The sequence below is a fragment of the Mandrillus leucophaeus genome, unplaced genomic scaffold (assembly GCF_000951045.1).
Source record: "Mandrillus leucophaeus isolate KB7577 unplaced genomic scaffold, Mleu.le_1.0 Scaffold1337, whole genome shotgun sequence".
NCBI classification, from domain to species: domain Eukaryota; kingdom Metazoa; phylum Chordata; class Mammalia; order Primates; family Cercopithecidae; genus Mandrillus; species Mandrillus leucophaeus.
The window spans coordinates 628,887-650,313 of record NW_012101296.1 but is presented as its reverse complement, the minus strand read 5'-3'; the positions used below and the strand labels follow the sequence as shown (position 1 = coordinate 650,313).

Sequence of the window (21,427 nt, the reverse complement as noted above, 5' to 3'; positions counted from 1 at the left end):
GTCTGGGAACTAAGGGGTCTAAGTAGGGGTGACAAATGTAGGAAAGGTGTGTTTCCCATTCTTGCAACTTAAGGATCTGTGGGTCTAGAGGCCCTGGCTTCCAGAGGGGTGATGCATCTGCCAGGGAATGCCAGAGTTCCATTAAACATTAAGCTATGGCTACTCCCCAGCCACTTTGGGCCCCTCATGCCAAGAAACCAACAGGCAAGGAAGAGAGTCACCACACTGGCAAAAGTTATTGACCTTGATCATCAGAAGTAGGCAGTGCTGCTGTTATACAATGCAGGGAGGGGAGATGTATTTGCACCTAGGTGGTCTTTTGTTATTTTCCAGCCCAGTTTTGGTGGTAAATGGGCAAGTACTATAGCCATGACTCAAGAAGGGCATGGTGACCCAGGGCTCAAGTCCTTCAGGGATGAGTGTCTGTATTGTTCACACCAGCTAAGTCATCTAGACCAGCAGACCCTAGAATGAGTAGAAGCAGAGAGGGTGAAGAATTTCATTTGAGGCCTCAAAACCACCTGCAGCTGCCAGAGACCTTAGTTTAATCCCATTAACTTTCCTCTTACAAGCTTTCTCAAGAAAAAAGAATAACCAGGATCCTGGAGTAGGTATTCCCACATGGGGTGAATTTTCTATATAAACAAAATAGATCTGAGCAGCACACAGGTGGGCTGTACAGTGGTTATGCAGGTGGTGCACAAAATTCAGGCACTCATTCTCCACTTGCCAAGAGTATTGGTTGCTGTCAGCTCAGTTTTTCCTCTCACTTGGCTGGCCTTGGCTGAAGGAAACCACCATGTTCAAGGTTATGCTCCATCTTCTAGGGCCAACCTTTTTCCAGTAACTGTTCATGGGTACAAAGGCCCAAGTCTATTACCTAAATAGGGACAACTCTAAAAGGTCATCCCTGCTCCAGGGATCCCCATTGAATCACATTGTACATCAGCTCTATTCTCTGAAGTTCGACTTCTCCCTCTCCCCAATACTGACCCCCAACTCCCTTCCAGATATTGTTCCCAAGACCATTCCCAACAAACCTCTGCATACAAGCCTCCATCTCAGAAACTGTTTCCTGAGGAACTTCACCTAAGACACATTGGCTCAAACTGGAAAGTTTCCAGGAGTAATGTGTTTCACTTATTTTTCTCAGTCACTCTATTCACAAAGAAAGTCAACTGCATGAACACTATAGACATGATTTTTTCTACATGTATTCAAATAAATGAATGAATAAATACTACTTTTCAACAAAATGGTAGACTATCATTGCCATTGTATTAGATCATTTGCTTAATGAATATTTCCTCTATAACAGATTCAGGTATATTCCTACCTTTTTTACTGGTTTTCTTTAAGACCATAGCTTTGGTTTTCTATTGTAAATATACTTACTGGTCCTTATTGCTGCTGTTGTTCACATTAAAAAGTGCAATGGCACCAGGCAGGTACTGCTCTCTGGGAAATGAAAAACATGCACTGAAATCACAATAGTCACCATCTGTATAATGTCCATGGTAAGCAAATGGTCAGAAAAAGTAAATTCTTTCTTGTTTCTACTCATTACTTAAGAGGTCTAGATGATATTTCAAAAACATATTATGAAGCATAAGGCATAAAAGTGTATCCTGAGCCTCCATGAAGCATGACTTGCCAAATGCCAGTGTCTTGAACAAACATGGTGATATGGTTTGCCTGTGTCCCCACCCAAATCTCATCTTGAATTATAGTTCCCATAATCCCCACATGCCATGAAAGGGACCCGGTGGGAAATAATTCAATCATAGGAGTGGGTGTTGCCTATGACATTGTCATGCTAGTAAGTAAGTCTCACAAGATCTGATGGTTTTATAAAGGGCAGTCCCCCTGCACATGCTCTCTTGCCTGCCACCGTGTAAGACATGACTTTGCTCCTCCTTTACCTTATGCCATGATTGTGAGGCCTCCCCAGCCATGTGAAACTGTGAGTCCATTAAGCCTCTTTTTCTTTATAAATTACCCAGTCTCAGGTATTTCTTCATAACAGTATAAAAATGGACTATAATACACATGGTTAGTAAATGCATATCGGTCAAAGTTCATACCAAGAATTAGCTTAAGTGAACCAACCTCAATGCCAGTAACTCCCAACAAGAGACCTAAGATGGTCAGGGAAAATAAGATGAGGAGAAAAGATAAATAAAAACAATGGGAAGGCTGGAGGTAGTCAGTGGGAAGAAAAATAGGAAAGAGGGGAAAACAGGGGAGGAAAAAAGCAAAGAAAAACTAATTATGTAAAACAGGTGGAAACCCCAGCTCCACACCAACACCACACCACACCCCTTCTGCAATCTCAATTCCGGTATCTGAAGTTTTCACAACTTCTTTATTTCCTACTAAGGATTTTTTGCTTTTCTCTTCTAGCACCTCTCTCCAGTGCTCTATTTTCTAAAAGTAGGACCAAATGGGATGGAGCATTTTAGAAAATAACAGCTAACCCTCTCACATGTACTTGCTTCGGGACCCTGAAAGAAGGATCAGAGAGAAACAAGAAATCAGAGAGGACTGGGTTTCTTAAGGGACAGACCCCAATGGGTCTCAGGGAAAATGAAGCAAGAGTGTTTACAACTTGGAACCCCATGGCGATAAATAATCACTGGGCAGTGGCAGTATTTCCCAAGAGATGGCATGGGTAGGAACAAAAATAACTCCTCCTGAGATCCCACATCTTGTCTAGATAGCAGAGGCATTTGACAAGCTTGCTCCTAAGAAGTAAAAGACCTTTTATCTAAACAACAGTTTACAAACCCATTTATGTCTAGTGTTTGATTATTGGAATGCTAAGCATGTGGGAGTTATTTCTATTCTACTGCTCAAGGTCATCGCCATGGTCTGATTGCAAAAATTCAAAACACTGCAACCTTAGGCATAAATGGTTAAAAACAGGCACCAAGGATGGATCATACTGCTCACCTCTGTGATGGTCCTCCCTTTCTGTGTGACTTATAACTAAAGGAACCCCTTGCATGATGGTTTTCATTCTCTGATTCTTCAGATATAGAGGCACTGTCATCATCCTCAGAAAAGGAGCTACAGTCCAATAGGAGGCAGAGAGAGATGCGTTAATATTTTCAACCACTGCGGAGGAGCAACATTCCTCTCTAGGGGGACAATTGCCTCACCTCTTTTCCTTCCCTCCTAAACTAACACACATAACAATTTTTAGTGAGCATGAAGTTAGAACTATACAGAATACATAGAATTATATAAAATGTATGCATAATTCAGTAAAATGCATTTAACTAAGAAACTACTTTCTAGGTTTTCCACATTTCTATTGTTTGATGCATTGATTGATGTTAATATTTATCAAATAGCAAGTGTGATATCCGGGACTTAGATCATTTTAAAAATTTGAGTGAACTAGTTTTCTAACTAATGTTTCTTCCCACTAAAAGTAAATTCAACCACATTCATATACATTATATTCATTTATAGGGTAAGCACTTTAAATTATACTTTTAAATCACATTGCTAGCATTTCATACTCTGAGTACCTTTCATATATATTTATGGCAATGTCATCTCTTTAGATTCAAAATGTCCCATGAGGAAAAGCCCTGCCAGTGACTAAAGAAATGTTTGGCATAGGTGTTTAATAGGTGCTTCCAAAAAAGTGACCACAATAATATCTATGTTGAGGCCGGGCATGGTGGTTCACGCCTGCAATCCCAGCACTTTGGGACGCTGAGGCAGGTGGATCACTTGAGGTCAGGAGTTCGAGAGCAGCCTGACCAATATGGCAAAACCCTGTCTCTACTAAAAATACAAAAAAAAATTAGCCAGGCATGGTGGTGCGCACCTGTAGTCCCAGCTACCCAGGAGGCTGAGGCAGGAGAATCGCTTGAAACCAGAAGGCAGAGGTTGCAGTGAGCTGAGATTGTGCCACCGCACTCCAGCCTGGGAAACAGAGTGAGACTCCGTCTCAAAATAAATAATAAATAAATAAGTCTGTGTTATTTGTTAGACAAGTTATGCTGTTCCAAAGTATGAATAAATTTGCTAAATTAAATACATTACAAAGTTCAAGGTACAAATTATAAAGCTAAATTGAAATTAAACCTAGTTAAATTAAAGAACCGTGGCTAATATTAAAAATGCATGGGAAAATGTTTGGATTTACCTGCATGCTCCATTTTCCATCTTTCTTATTTCCTTTTCAATATCTGGTACAATCACATTGGGCATGTTTACAAAGGACTGTTGTGTATTGACAATATTTTTCTTCATGGTTAGTTTCATATCTGAGGAGAAAGAAGTCTTATTAGTGGGAAGGATATTTTTATATATTTACATATATAATCAAAAGTTTCACCCTATGTATTAGTCTGTTCTCATGCTGCTAATAAAGATGTACCTGAGACTGGGTAATTTATAAAGGAAAGAGGTTTAATGAACTCTTCCATGTGGCTGGGGAGGCCTCACAATCATGGCAGAAGGCAAAGGAGAAGCAAAGGCATATCTTGCATGGCAGCAGGGAAGAGGACGTGTGCAGGGGAACTCCCCATTACAAAACCATCAGATCTCATGAGACTTATTCACTATCATGAGACTAGCATGGGAAAAATCCACTCCCATGATTCAACTACCTCCCACTGAGTTCCTCCCATGACACAGGGATTATGGGAGCCGCAGTTCAAGATGAAGTTTGGGTGTCCCAAACCGTATCAACCCTATCATTTTTCTAAGACTATAATACTGTCTATTTGCAGTTTTACATAGGAATTATTCTTTAATAGAATGCAGGCATGGCTTATTCCCCTAATTTCCATGGACTAGTTTTTTGTAAAATTTTTTAAATTTAAGAATGTACTAGAGGTATAAAACATTTACAAATTTGGATTTATCCCAGTTTTGAAATACTCAAGCAATATAATGTAGAACAAAACCATAGGGACCTCACATACCCATCAAGCAATTAAATAACAGTAAAAAGCAGTAGATGTAATGGATGTAATCAGCTGTGAATTTCTATAGGCATTTAGACAAAAAGAGTCCTAAGTGGTGTTCAAACTTTAGAGGAAATAAAAATAAAATTGATCACATTTTTAGCAAGTCCCCTAAATTATTCAGATGCATATATACCCGAGCAACATATTTTGAAAACACTGGCCTAAACTCTAGTCAGGGCATATAATTTCCTCAGCGCAGGTAGAGGAGGCAGGGTGGAATCTCAATTCACTTGCCAGCTGCTCTCAGCACAGGCCATGCCCCTTTGGCTGCTGTCTGAGACATTGCCTTCTTCACTGGCTTCAGCTTCCATCCATCTATGATTTCTGTTCATGGTCCTCAGGAAGGATCCTCTGTCTAGTTTGAGGGTACTCACCTTTGGAATGTCGGTAACTGATGCGGGGAAGGGGACAGAGAAGTGCTGGGTAGAGAAGGCCGGGGTCCCTGGCGAGAGCTCCACAGTCGGGCCTATGCCCTCGGACCTAAGTGAAAACAGGCACTCCTGTTTTTGCCCCAACGATGCATTTTCCGGGACCACTCCGGCTGCCACGTCCCCCGCATCCTGTGCCCATATACACCTGAGACCTTAGCGGGCACACACACAAGCGGTTGAATGTCGAGAGGAGCAGAGGAACAGAGTGGCAGAGAATGGCAGAGAGCGACGGAGAGTGGTGGAGAGCAGCAGGGCGGCACGGCGGAGAAGGAGGGAAGAGGCGCCTGAACATCAAGAGGAGTTGTGTCCAGAACGGCAGAACTCCAGTGGTAGATTATCCCCACACCCCTCCACCTTCCCGGAACTCCAACTCCCCATCCCTCTGAAAGTCACCTCTACTGTTCAACAAAGTCTCCGCATTCATCACCTTTCAAACAGTTCATATGACCTGATTTGTCCGGGACTCCGGAAAAGAATGAAGGTGGGGAGGTTAACACTCAGCTGTCCCCGGACAGCAAGGCTAAAGGAGCTCACTATAACACATGCCCAGTTGGACTCTGGGACCTGTCCGTCTGCGTGCTTCCCCTTCCCTCAGGGGTTTGAGCAGCAGCGAGGGAGGAGACTAAACAGGTGAGCCACACCCCTGCCGCACGTCCCGCAAGGGGAATCAGGAAACCTTCCCATTTTATGACCACATGAAAGATGACATCGCCTGCTTCTTCCATGGCTTCCAATACTCGGTGCCAGAATGGCTCTGACTGCAGAGTGGAGAATGTTCCTCCCCTTAATTCCTTACTGGCCTTGATCACCTAGGCTTTGAGTTTGATACTTGCCCTTAAAAGAGTCAACCACTTAAAGAACATAGTTCTGTTCAAAACGAGCACATGTGAGGCACCCCTTCAGGGATTCCCTGGAAAACCTTGCCAGCCTTTTTGAGAGGGGTAAGCCTGAAGGCCCTCTGGGTGTAGGTAGAGCTGAAATTCTGTGCCATTGATGACTATGTAAGTTTGTTTGGATCCAAAGACTCCATGGGCCCAGAGAGCTTTAAACTATATTTAAACAGGGCTGATGTGTAAAGGTACCCAGAGATACAGCTAGACCAGTTGTTTATAACCATGCTTTATAACTATCCTTTTCTGATAGGTAAGTGCTCAATGACTATAATAGATGTTAAATAGTTTAGTATCACTTTTTCCTAGTTTTATTACTTAACAGTTTTGTGTACATGCCTCAGTGACTCGATTAGGAAATGAATTCTTGGAATCCAATAAAATTTCTTTTTCTTTTCTTCCTTTTTTTTTTTTTTTTTTTTTGAGACACAGTCTCACTCTATCACCTAGGCTCACTCAGCTCACTGCAACCTCTGCCTCCTGGGTTTAAGCTATTCTCCTGTCTCAGCCTCCCAAGTAGCTGGGATTACAGTTGCCCACCAGCACGCCTGCTAATTTTTGTATTTTTACTAGAGATAGGGCTTCGCCATGTTGGTCAGGCTGGTCTTGAACTCCTGACCTCAGGTTATCCTCCCCCGTCAGCATCTCAAAGTGCTGGGATTACAGGCGTGAGCCACCGCACCTGGCCCATATAACAATTTTTTTTAATGCTTGGGCTATGCTATGAAAACAGATTATTACTAAGGTACAAAGTGGTGTTCTGGCTGCAGTACCCTGCGTGAGCCATGCTGTTTCACACCTCTGTGCCTTTGCATGTGCTCTCCTTGGACTTCAAAAGTTCACTTCTCTTGAGTCCAAATAGGTGTTATCCATTGCTCAAGTCCGAGCCACTGACTCCTCACCCTTGATCTAGGTGATTACTTCCTTCTCTTCTCTGCCACTGCATTTTGTACATATTTCAATTATTTTCTACTTGCTAAATTGTTACACACACTGTCTTCACAAGGCTACAACCTCCTCTAGGAGGGAGACTTTTGTAACCCCAGCAGAGTGCTTGCGCATAATAGGTACTCAAGAAATGCTCACGGCATGAACATGTGTTTTAAAAACTATACTCATGAGACATTTCATTAGCAGTTATGAAAACTCACTGAATTTACAATGACTTTGAAATGGTTCCTAGGGTGACAGATATGGTGAATTGGCCCACATCATCCATTCTTCTCTTCTTCTAGTGTTCTTTCATGATCTGCAAAAACTGGAAGAGCTAAAAATCTGTATTACTCAGTCTGCTTTGCAGCTCAGATTCTGGACAGAACTTATGGCATTTAGGTTTAGTCAATTAAATGTATTTGTATGAAATTTGGAAGGTAGAAGTGAGGTGAAGACAATGGATCTTCCATTTCTGCTATGGCTGCCAGCAATAATGGGCAGGGACGCATTGTGTATTCTGAGGCAGCTATCCCCGTCTGGTTACTAGCTTTCCTGGTGCCAAAGAAAGGGCATCCAGGTGATGCCGGAATGCACCTAGCAGGAGTAGGACGACTGTTGTGCCAGGTTGCAGTGGAAGTGGCTCATAGGAATTCTGGGATGCTGTTCTGGGGTCATGCCTATGGTTCAGCCTAGAGCCCCAGCCCTTCTAATGACTGTTAGCATCTATTTCCAAGAATTAAAGCTCTTTCTATTGAAAAAGACCAGTGTACAATTCGATTTCTGCAAATGAACAAATTACTTTCCTGATTTTCGATACATGAAGTGTTGTAGAACATTGGAAAAGGTTGTCAAAATGAGGGAAAGGAAGGGGGAGGAAAAGACAGAACGGGAAATGTGAAAGAAGTGGAAGGAAAAGGGAAGAAGGGAGTGTGGGAGAGGTGGTAGAGAAGAGAAAAGCAGAGCACATTCCCAGACTTTTTGTTACTATTGTTGTTGTTTGAAGAAATTTTAGGAGAAACATTAATGGTCAAACTGCCTTTTCTGCTGGCATTTAAATATCTACGTTATGAGAAATTCCAGAATTTACTGCAAATTTTAATTTCTTAAATTTTTTTATTTATTTTAAGACAGAGTCTCGCTCTGTCACCCATGCTGGAGTGCAGTAGCACAATCTTGGCTCACTGCAACCTCTGCCTCCCGGCTTCAAGTGATTCTCCTGCCTTGGCCTCCCAAGTAGCTGGGATTACAGGTGTGTGCCACCATGCCTGGCTAATTTTTTTGTATTTTTAGTAGAGACAGGGTTTCACCATGTTGGCCAGGCTGGTCTCAAACTCCTGACCTCAGGTGATCCACCCACCTTGGCCTCCCAAAGTGCTAGGATTGCAGGCATGAGCCACCGCCACCAGCCTGCAAATTTTTACGTTAGTCTAACCTTTCGAGACGATGAGAATGTTGTCTTCTTAAATATATTCATGGATCTTTTATTGAAGTGAGCAAAAATCACAGGCTGGGCATGATGGCTCACACCTGTAATCCAAGCACTTTGGGAGACTGAGGTGGGAGGATTGCTTAAAGCCAGGAGTTCAAGACTGGGCAACATAGCAAGATCTCCATCTCTACAAAATAAAAATAAGAATAAAATATTAGCCCAGAGTGGTGATGTGCACTGCACCCACAGTCCCAGCTACTTGGCAGGCTGAGGCAGGTGGATCACTTGAGCCTTGGAGGTCGAGGCTTTAGTGAGCTGTGATTGTGCCACTGCACTCTAGCCTGGGTGACAGAGAGTGACCTTATCTCTAAAAATAAAATTAAAATTAAAAATGGAAATAAGAAAATCACTGATATTTGTGCCTGTAGTTCACAAACACTAGTGGCAATTTGGAGAAAGGTGAGTTTAGCAATGATGAGAAACATATTTATGCTGTTTAAAAGATCTCCCACCAGACATAGAACTGAACCGATCAAACAGTATTAAGGTTTCAAAAATTCAGAAATCTTGATCAGCTTTGGCCATTCTCCTATGTTGTAAGCATTTGATAATGTATCAGATAGATGTGTTTATAATTTTGTTTTTTTCAGACGGAGTCTCACTCTGTTGCCCAGGCTGGAGTGCAGTGGCGGGATCTCAGCTCACTGCATCCTCCACCTCCCAAGTTCAAGTGATTCTCCTGCCTCAGCCTCCCAAGTAGCTGGGACTACAGGCATGTACCACCATGCCCGGCTAATTTTTTGTATTTTTAGTAGAGACGAGATTTCACCATGTTAGCCGGAAGAGTCTAGATCTCCTGACCTCGTGATCTGCCCACCTCAGCCTCCCAAAGTGTAGGGATGTGAGCCACTGCACCTAGCCGTGTTTGTAATTTTTACATACACCTCTATTTAACAATGACTTTGCTCATGCTGTTCATTTTGCATGGAATTCTTGACCCTTTTTGTTCTCCCAGGAAAAATCCTATTTGCCCTTCAAAAATCAGTTCATATATGCCCTGTGAAAAGACATCAATGAGGACAGGCACGGTGGCTCATGCCGGCAATCCCAGCACTTTGGGAGGCCAAGGCAGCCTGATCACCTGAGGTCAAGAGTTCAAGAGCAGCCTGGCCAACATGGTGAAATTCCATCTCTACAAAAATACAAAAATTAGCAGGGCATGATGGCAGGTGCTTGTAATCCCAACTACTTGGGAGACTGAGGCAGGAGAATCATTTGAACCCAGAAGGTGGAGGTTGCAGTGAGCTGAGACTGTACCATTGCACACCAGCCTGGACAACGGAGCAAGAATCCATCTCAAAAAAAAACAACAACAAAAAACCGTAGATGATTACTTGGGCACAGAATCCAGCACACCCTCCTTTTTGTTCCCATAGTTCTGTGCATCTTCTTCTATACACGCTGGCTACTACATGGGTACTGATACGTCCTCCTCCCCTGATAGATTGTGAGCTCTTCGGAAAAGTTCATGCAGGAGGTCTTGAACATAATACCTGACATTTACTAAAGCTTTTTAGCCTTAAAGTGGAATCAATTCTGCACCAAGTTTTAATTGAGTACTTTAAACATAATTCATTATAATTATTTCATTTTTCATTTAAGTAATACAGAAACATAAGTAATAAAGTTAAAGCTACAAATAAATGTATTTTTATTACAAAAATAAAATCACTTGCCATAACAGAATTACTTTGTTTATAGAGAAATTAACAACATAAAGAAGAAAATGCTTGTGAAGAAGATTTTATATGATCAATCAACAAAGACATGAAGCATGAAGATTTTGAGAAAGGTTAGGAAACTATAGAGAAAGACAGGTACAAGTTACCAGGGAGAGAGTTGATAGCAAATGTGAGTGCTGGTGCCCAACAGCTTCACAAAAACTACAGTGCTTAATCAGAGGCAAAGGGAATAAAATAGAAACTCAAAAGAAATGAGAAATCAATAGCAACAACCAATGGTACACATTCATCTAAGAGCCTTTGGACAATCAAAAATAAGTCAGATTTAATTAGTTCCACTAATCCATGTTCACTTTGGAAACTTGAAAACCTTGTGGCCTGAGTGTGCAAATAAAGTAAATTATCATTTTAAAAGTACATGAAGAAAAAAAGAAAACTCACCCCTACCTCACACCACCACAAAAATTAATTCAATATGGATCACAGACCGAAACATAAAAGCTAAAATTACAAAGCTTCTAGAAGAAAACATAGGAAAATATTCTCATAACTTTGGGGTAGGCAAGATTTCTTAGAAAGGGCACAAAAAAGATACTCAATCTAAAAGGAAAAAAATCTTTTGAGACAATCTCACTGTGTCACTCAGGCTGGAGTGCAGTGGTGCCATCTTGGCTAACTGCAACCTCCACTTCCTTGGTTCAAGCAATACTTCTGCCTCAGCCACATGAGTAGCTGGGATTACAGGCACCTGTCGCCACACCTGGCTAATTTTTTTGTATTTTTAGTAGAGTCGGGGTTTCACTACGTTGGCCAGGTTGGTCTCAAACTCCTGACCTCAAGTGATCTGCCCGCCTTGGCCTCCCAAAGTGCTGGGATTACAGGTGTGAGCCACCATGCCCGGCCCTAAAATAAATTTTTAATGCATTGGATAGCATCAAAATTATAAACTTTTGCTTATTAAAAGACATATAAGAAGATGTAAAGGCAAGCCACAGATAATCATATTCATAGTACATTTATCTGACAAGACTTATATACATAATATTTATGAAATTTTATGCAAATCAACAATAAAAACAACCCAATAAAAATATAAACAAAAATCTTCAACAAATTCTTCGCAAAAGAAGATATTAGTCTACAAAGAAATACAAATTAAAACCACAACAGATACGTCTTCACAACTAGTACAATGGCTAAAATTTAAAAGACCAAGACCCCAAATGTCACGCACATCACTGGTGGGACGAAGGACGGTACAACCTCTTTGGCAAATGTTTGGCAGTTACCTACAAACACACAACTACTCTGTTTCTCAGTAATTCCACTATATGTATTTATTCAATTTAAGATGGATCACCGACCTAAACATAGAAGCTACAATTATAAAGCTTCTAGATGAAAACATAGGAAAATATCCTCATGACTTGGGATAGGCAAGACTTCTTAGAGAGTGCACAAAAAAGACACTAAATCTAAAAGACATTTTTGATGCATTGGATATCATTAGAATTCCAAACTTTTGCTTATCAAAACACATATAATGAAATGAAATCATATGTATATAAAAACACTTGTACAAGAATGTTTTCATCAGCAAATTTATAGAAGTCCCAAACTGGAAGCAACCCATATTTTCATCAATAGAGGAATAGATAAACAATCTGGTTTAAAAGAACAATGAAATACTTTTCAGCAATAAGTAGAAATGAACTCTTGATACTTGCAACAACATGGATGAAGCTCAAAAACATGAAAGAAGCCAGATATAAGAGTATATGCTGCACGATTACATTTATCTAAAATTCAAGGACAGGCAAAACATTGGTGATAGAAATAAAAATAGTAGTTGTCTAAGGGGGATGAAATTTACTGAAAAGGGCACCAGGGAACTTTCTGGAATGAAAATTGGGGAAAGTGGTTACATGAGTGTATACAATGATCAAAAGTCATCAAATTGTACCCTTAATATATGTACATTTTACTCACAGTATGCAAATTTTACCTCAATTCTTAAATACAAAAATATTTGCATCAAAAATATTAAGAAGAAGGGCCTTGACCTTGGACTTCTCAGACTCCAGAATAGCAAAAAAAAAAAAAAAAAAAAAAAAAAAAAAAAAAAAAAAATTCCTTTTCTTTGTAAATTGTCCAGTTTCAGATTTTTTTTTTTTTAATACTTTAAGTTCTAGGGCACATGTGCACAACGTGCAGGTTTGTTACATATGCATACATGTGCCATGTTGGTGTGCTACACCCAGCAACTCGTCATTTACGTTAGGTATATCTCCTAATGCTATCCCTCCTCCCTCCCCCCACCCCACGACAGGCCCTGGTGTGTGATGTTCCCCACCCTGTGTCTAGTGTTCTCATTATTCAATTCTCACCTATGAGTGAGAACATGCAGTGTTTGGTTTTCTGTCCTTGCAACAGTTTGCTCAGAATGATGCAAAGGACATGTTCTCATCTATTTTTATGGCTGCATAGTATTCCATGGTGTATATGTGCCACATTTTCTTAATCCAGTCTATCATTGATGGACATTTGGGTTGGTTCCAAGTCTTTGCTATTGTAAGTAGTGCCACGGTGAACATATGTATGCATATTTCTTTATAGCAGCATGATTTATAATCCTTTCAGTATACACCCAGTAATGGGATGGCTAGGTCAAATGGTATTTGTAGTTCTAGATCCTTGAGGAATTGCCACACTGTCTTCCACAATGGTTGAACTAGTTTACAGTCCCACCAAAAGGGTAAAAGTGCTCCTATTTCTCCACATTCTCTCCAGCCCCTGTTGTTTCCTGACTTTTTAATGATCGCCATTCTAACTGGTGTGAGATGGTATCTCACTGTGGTTTTGATTTGCATTTCAGATATTTCTTATAAGCAACAGAAAATGGACTAAGACACATCTAGTTACCTCCTCCTTGAAGCTGTCTCCAACGTTCAAGGTGAAACATTAAAGATACAGCCCTGTCACATCCTTCCATCAGGAAACACAGGCTGCCTCTTGGAACCAGAGCCCTTCCCAGCCTCCCATTGAGTAAGGTTGGGGATGGGGACTGTGGAACTGTGCTCTTAAAAGCCTTTTCTATGGATTCTGGATTCTGCTGAGTAGCCAGAGCTGAGAACCAATTATAAATAAGCTGCCCAGGCCGAGTGCTGTGGTTCATGCCTACAATCTCAGCACTTTGGGAGGCCAAGGAGGGCAGATCACTTGAGGTCAGGAGTTCCAGACCAGCCTGGGCAACATGGTGAGACCCCCATCTCTACTAAAAATACAGAAATTAGTCAGGCGTGGTAGTGCATGCCTGTGGTCCAAGCTATTCAGGAGGCTGAGGTGAGAGGATCGCTTGAGATGGGGGGCGGGGGGGCGTGAAGCTTGCAGTGTACTCCAATCTGGGTGACAGAGCAAGATTCTGTTTCAAAAAAAAAAATGCTGTCCAATGTGGTGGGCACCAGCTCTTGTGGCTACTGAGCACTGGAAATGTGGCTAGTGAGACTGAGGACTAGATTTAAACTTTATTAAATTTTAACTATTTGAAGTGATAATAAAGTTATTAGGAGACTTTTAAGTGTGTTTGGAAAAACCTGATATGTGAACCTTCAATTTCAATTGTGAATTTTATAAATCTAAATATAGATCGAGCATTTATTTGGAAATTTAACATGTGAATTGAGATGTGCTGGAAGCGTCTGCATAAAAAAAGAATGCAAGATATCTCATTATCGATTTTTAAAATATTGATTACGGCCGGGCACGGTGGCTTACACCTGTAATCCCGGCACTTTGGGAGGCCGAGGTGGGTGGATCATGAGGTCAGGAGATTGAGACCATCCTGACTAACATGGTGAAACCCCGTCTCTACTAAAAATACAAAAATTAGCTGGGCATGGTGGCGTGTGTCTGTAATCCCAGTTACTCGGGAGGCTGAGGCAGGAGAATCGCTTGAACCAGGGAATCGGAGATTGCAGTGAGCTGAGATCGTGCCACTTGCACTCCAGCCTGGTGAGAGGGCGAGACTCCATCTCAAAACAAACAACAAAAAAAAATTGATTACATGTTGGAATAATATTTTGGATGTGCCAGGTTGAATAAATACATTGTTGAAAATGAAAAAAAAGTATATGTTTTTAGTGATGCCATTCTTTAATGTAATAATTTACTTGACAATTTACTGGGTTCTTACTCTATGCCAGACACAAAGCACTCTATTCAGGTAATTCTCACTACAAACTATTAAGTAAGTATTTCCTCAGGTTCTTACAGATAAGGAATCTGGAACTCAGCAAAGATACTTAATTTGCCAAAAACATATAGCCAGAATATATACTCAATATAGTAGCTATATGAACCAAAGCACATATGATGCCAAAAATTTATGCTTTTAACTTCTCGTTACACTGATTCCTAATTTCCCCCAAATTTTTGGCACTACAGATGAGAAATCAAAAACATACTTAAATTTTAATATTAAAGTCGTCATAATTCTAGTATACCATTTCAATAATCCACTTTTAAACTTGAGGGCCACTGAACCTCAACAGGAAAAAATAAACCAAAAACTACATGTATTACAAGTTTAAGCAAACAACACTAGTGTCTCAACTGACAGAAAGAACTGATATGTTTAAAACACAGTAACTGAATTTTTTTTGACACAGGGTCTTACCCTGCCATCCAGGCTGGAATGCAGTGGTGTGATCATGGCTCACTACAGCCTCAAACTCCTGGGCTCAAGCAGTCCTCCTGCCTCAGCCTTCTGTGTGGCTGGGAATACAGGCACATGCCACCACATTTGACTAATTTTTTGTAGAAATGGGATCTCACTATATTGCTCAGGCGGGTCTTGAACTCCAGACATTAAATGATCCTCCCACCTCAGCCTCCCAAAGTGCTGGGATTACAGGCGTGGGCCACTACACCAAGCCAATAACTGGATTTTAAATTGAGTGATTTTGCTGGTGTTATTTGGTTTATATTACAAGGTGTGATGGCATTTGCAAAGTAGAATCATAGAAACCTAGAAGCAGTTATAATTTCAAGGGTCACTGGAGCCAACCTTCTACTCAAACAGGAATGCCACTATCATATTCCTGATAAATGATCACCTGGTCTCTTTTGGAACACTTCTGGTTGTGGGAACTTCCTGCCTTGTGAGTAGCCCGATCCATTATTGGACAACTTTGTTCTTTAGAAAATTCATCTTGTTTTCCTGAATAACATTTGCTTCACAAACTGTGGTGAGGATTAAATGAGTTAAGTGCTTAGCATTATGCCTTGGCACATAGTACGAGCCCAGTAAATGACAATTTCTACTATCAGTTTAATAAACATAATCCTCATGGTAGCATATACTTTTGAGTTACAATGAACTGTCAATCATGTCCACCCATTTATACTCTGCCCTGAGAGAGTCCAAGGCAGGACTGTCCCCATCTGTTCTCAGAACTTTTCTTGCCAATTCATAGGACTCTTAAGTAAATTAAAATGAAAGAAAAATCATTTGATATAGAAAAATGTATAAAACATATCTCATTATTGAAAGTAAAATCAATAATGACTTAAATTTTACAAAATGTTAAATATTCAAGTGAAGACAATAATAAATAATGCTTTCTATCTCACTCCAGTATCCAAACAACTAATGAAAATAACTAGCAGGCAGTAGTCAATAAATAGGAAATAAAGAATTTTTGTTATGTTTGTTAATGAACATGTATATATATTTTAAAATATAATTAAAGTAATTTTTACTGAGAAACAACTGCTTTCTAAGAAGAGAAATGCTTCACTGACTCCTTTTCAGCATCTGAATGAAGATATGACTATTCTGGTATATTTCCCCACATGCCAACTCCCTATTGTCATCAATAAACACTCTCTTTAGAGATCTCAAACCTTATGACTAGGGAAGGGAGAATATGAAACTATTTCATTCATCATAATATACAGAAAAAATTATATGAGTAAAAGATTAAATGAGAACAGAAAATATAATTCCTATTGTCAGAACAAACCAAGCCTGGCCTTTGCTTAACCCTAAAGAAAAACGAGTCACTTCTCTTGCCCTGTAATTTCCTGTTGGCCTAAGTATTCTACTTGGAAATTTTTTTATTAATCACTTTAAAAAATACATAACCTCTCTAAAAAATAGAAATTATAAACAGAAAAATAGAGAAATTTAGAATTTATAATTATTAATAGATATTTTTCCCACTGGTTTTATAATTTCCTTTTTAATCTACCTCAAATTAATTTTGGTGTAAGGTATGCAGCAGAGATTTAGCTTTATATTTTCTAAATGGATAGTTGATATTCTAATTAGTATTTAATCAGTAATCAATAGACCATCTTTTCCCTACTGATCTGAAATGTTATTTTAAAACTGCCTTTCCAACTATAGAGATTTTGATGGAATTTGCATTAAAATCATAGAATAAATTAAGAAATTATTTTCCTTTACATTTTCAAAAAAGTTTCAATATATAGATTCTACATTTTTATTAATTCCTACATGTTTTATATTTGTTTTTCTTTTGTCATTAACTTGGTTTTCCCTTGATGTATGCTAACTATTTACTTTTGCTATGTCAGGAAATTATTTATTCTTTTTTATTTTGAAACTGACCACCTTATTGGTCTTTACAAAATTTTTTTCTAATAGGTTTTGTATTAATTAATTTCTGTCTTTGTAATACAATTATATTACTTACACAACATTATTTCATTTCCTCTTTTTAAGAAGCATTTAGTTTTAATGTCTAATTGCCTTGACTAAAACTTCCAGAAAATAATATATAATAGTGTTTATATTCTGTTATTATAACTATCTTAACAGATATCCAGTATGGTCCTTGGCTTTATGAAAATGCCTCTTGATTTTCATTCTCAAGCATGGTGTTGTCCATTAGTTTGAGGTAGATGTTTTACTCATGTTAGGAAGTTTCCTATTTTTAAAATATTAGATATGGGAATTAATGTTGGGTTCTTATTAGAATCTCCTTTGCTCTCATAGAAATAATCATATTTTCCTGTCAATATTAATATGGTGAACTATATTAAAACTTTTAACAGTTCTACAATAAACATTTCTTGGTTATGATAAGTCATTCTTTTTTTGCTTATTTGTTTTGAGACAGAGTCTCGCTCTGTCACCCAGACTGGAGCACAGCGGTATGATCTGAGCTCACTGCAACCTCCGCCTCCTTGGTTCAAGGGATTCTCCTGCCTCAGCCTCCCACGTAGCTGGGATTACAGGTGTGAGCCACTGTGCCCAGCCCTGGTAAGTTATTCTTTTTATATACTACTGGGTCCCAGCTGCTAATATTTTATTTTGAATTTTTCCGTCTGTTTTTAAAGGTAAAATTACTCTGTAGTTTGAGAAAAAATATTAATAGTAATTGTTTATTATTTTCATATACTTTCAACTCTTCTGGTATCATAGGATCATAGGCAAAACATCTGAAAAGAACAGAAAAATATATTCTTTTAGGGACTTTGTTGCTTTGCTGATTTTCCTATGCATGAGTCTTTGAATTGAAATTTGTGAATCGAAGAGAAACAATTGCTTTGGAAAGCAAGATTCAGCTTTCACATTTAGCTGAATCACAAAAATTCCTTACCTAAGTGAGGATATAACAAACTACACAAAAATATACCAAAGCAATGGTTGAGAAAATCTTACGGGTAATTCGGGCAAAACAAATATGGAACATGAACCGTGAATACATGGAAGCAGTATATTCTACTGATTGAAATCATGCTCTAGCTTGGGTTCAAAACCTGGCTTTGTCACTTATTAGCTGAATGAACTCAAGTGAGATTTTTTAACCTCATGAAACCTCTGTTTACACATTTGTAAACAGAATAATAATGCCTTCTTTATATAAAAGGGCAGAGAAGATACTCTGTGTACCCACATACACACACAAACCCACACATAATTAACTATGTATTAGTGGTTCTTTTAATTTAGCATGAATATACTTGTGAAGCTTGTTTAAAATGCATATTTCAGGGCCCTATTTGCAGAGTCCGAGTAAGGTGTGGGTAGGGCACATAAATATACAGCTTTATCAGGCACTGTAAGTAATTCTGTTGCAAAGGATTCCTGAATCACACCTTGTGAAACATTACTCTGTGTTATTTGCCTTTAGTGCCTTTGGCCTTTTCTGAATGCCATAAGTGGGAGAGAGAAAATAATGGTTAGGAAAGGCTTCAAGGTTGCTGTTAACTGTTTGATATTTCAGATCTACAAATCTGAAACCTGAGGATCAGTTCTTGCAAACAAAACTTACAAACAACTATTATAATTTATAACTGTTTTTGTAACTTAAAATGAGAAATGTAGATATAAATTTGAAAAGTAATCAATAAGATTCACAATAATAATGACAAATGTTGATTTCAACAAATGTAGAAAATGCGTTTTTCCAAAATTCAATACCCATTTATAACTAGAACTCTTAGCAAACCAGAAATAGAAGGGAACTTCCTCAACCCAATAAACAGCATGTATCAAAAAATCTACAGTTAACATTGGCCAGGTGCGGTGGCTCACACCTGTAATCCCAGCACTTTGGGAGGCCAAGGTGGGTGGATCACTTGAGGTCAGGAGTTGGAGACCAGCCTGGCCAACAGGGTGAAACCGTGTCTCTACTAAAAATACAAAAATTAGCCAGGCATAGTGGCAAGCACCTGTAATCCCAGCTACTCGGAAGGCTGAGGCAGGAGAATTGCTTGAACCTAGGAAGCAGAATTTGCAGTGAGCCAAGATCTTGCCACTGCACTCCTGCCTGGGCGACAGAACCAGACTCTGTCTCAAAAAACAAAAAACAAAACAAAACAACAAAAAAAAGAAACTACAGTTAGCATTATACTTAATGATGAAAGACTGAACATTTTCTTCCTAAGGTCAAGAATAAGACAAGGATATTCTAGAAGTAGTCAACATTGCACTGGAGGTTCTAGCACTTGCAATAAGGCAAGAAAAAGAATACAAAGCATCTGAATTGGAAAAGAAGTAAAACTAGTTACTTGCAGATGACATAATAGTGTATGTAGTCAACCATAAAATAAATTCTTTGGCATCTAGAAAAAAATGATTAGAACAAATAAGTGAATTTAGCAAGGTCGCAAGACTGTAAAGTCAATGTAAAAATGAATTTTACTTCTATATAATAGCAAAGAACAACTGGAATATAAAATGAAAATTAAGAATATGGCTGGGCATGGTGGCTCACACCTGTAATCCCAGCACTTTGGGAGGTCGAGGCAGGCAGATCACAAGGTCAGGAGATTGAGACCATCCTGGCTAACACAGTGAAACCCCGTCTCTACTAAAAATACAAAAAATTAACTGGGTGTGGTGGTGGGTGCCTGTGGTCTCAGCTACTTGGGATGCTGAGGCAGGAAAATCATTTGAACCCAGGAGGCAGAGGTTGCAGTGAGCCGAGATGACACCACTGCACTCCAGCCTGGGTGATGGAGCGAGACTCTGTCTCGAAAAAAGAAAAAATACACATGCCAAGCAACGAGTCTGTACCCAACTCAATAAATAGCACACATGTACAATGCACAGAGTTCTCTGCCAGTTGGATAAGGAACAAATCCAAAGATGAGTATGCCCCCAAAAGAGTTTACAACTAGTAGTGTAGCAGAGGACTACAGGGGAACAAGCCAGGAGTACTAAAATGAACAAGTATTTGGCATCTACAAGGGAAACTTAGATAATTATTTGTAATTGTCAATCATCCTTTCCCCAATTTCTGAGATACTTTATTTGTTTAGAAATTAGTAGATATTTTTACAATGTCATAAGAAAAATATGATTGTTGAAATAACAGATTTTTTAATATTCTAGGGGAGTTTTTTAAAATCTTTTTCAGCCACATAATGAAGAAAGGTCCACAAAGAAGATGGAGTTGGATCTTGAAGCACAGTCTTTCAATCAGGTGTGCTAACACAGTGAATCTAACACAGTGAATCAGAAATCAGCCAATCAGAAAAACGGCTAATATCAGGTAGTTCAATAGAAGGAATTTAATACAGAGCATTAGTTACAAAAGTGTTAGTAATGTTAAACAGAGGACAGTGAGGAAACAGTGAGATTAACAATAATAGAATACTCCTACTACCCCAAGAGCAGGAGGCATAAATGCAAGAGGCTGCTTAAAGTCAGGAATGGCCAACAGGATCTGGGATTAGAAAGGGAGATACTCTCTGTTGGAAGATGAAATCACCATGGGAGACACCTCCTGAAACAATAAATTCAAGAGCAAACAGAAAATAAGGGGCCTGGGTAAGTAGGATTTATCAGGTGGAAATGGGGCAGGAGAAAGGCTTCCTATTCCAGGCAAATGGGAATTCATGAGTAAAGATATATATTGGGGGAAACCCCACCCCTGATATTTAACATGGGTTCTTTTCTATTTCCCTAAGTGTCTTGGCTGGTCTGAGAAATAAAGGGAAAGAGTACAAAAGAGAGAAATTTTAAAGCTGGAGGAGACATCACATGTCGGCAGGTTCCGTGATGCTCTCTGAGCCATAAAACCAGCAAGTTTTCATTGGCAATCTTCAAAAGGGGAGGGAGTACACCAATAGGGTGTGGGTCACAGAGATCACATGTTTCTCAAGGTAATAAAATATCACAAAGCAAATGGAGGCAGGGCGAGATCACAGGACCACAGGATGGGGCAAAATTAAAATTACTAATGAAGTTTTGGGCTTCCACTGTCATTGATAACATCTTATCAGGAGACAGGGTTTGAGAGCAGACAAGCTGTCTGACCAAAATTTATTAGGTGGGAATTTCCTCGTCCTATTAAGCCTTGGAGCGCTACAGGAGACCAGGGCTTATTTCATCCCTTTGACTTTGACCGTAAAAGGCGGCGGCCCCCTGGGGGCCATTTATAGGCCTACCCTCAGGGCACATTCTCTTTCTCAGGAATGTTCCTCACTGAGAAAAAGAATTCAGCGATAGTTCTCCTACTTGCCTTTGAAACAA

General features: G+C 39.4%; 1 protein-coding gene across 1 annotated transcript in view; it reads right to left on the bottom strand.

The window, feature by feature from the left end:
* CNGA1 (cyclic nucleotide gated channel alpha 1) overlaps positions 1-21,427 on the bottom strand; it is a 46,419-nt gene that overhangs the window by 12,230 nt on the left and 12,762 nt on the right. Inside the window, exons 3-5 of the mRNA XM_011973057.1 lie at positions 4,163-4,283; positions 2,953-3,069; positions 1,396-1,458 (exon numbers count right to left, since the gene is read on the bottom strand). Coding sequence (XP_011828447.1) covers positions 1,396-1,458; positions 2,953-3,069; positions 4,163-4,283 — 301 coding nt within the window. The remainder of the gene's footprint in view (positions 1-1,395; positions 1,459-2,952; positions 3,070-4,162; positions 4,284-21,427) is intronic.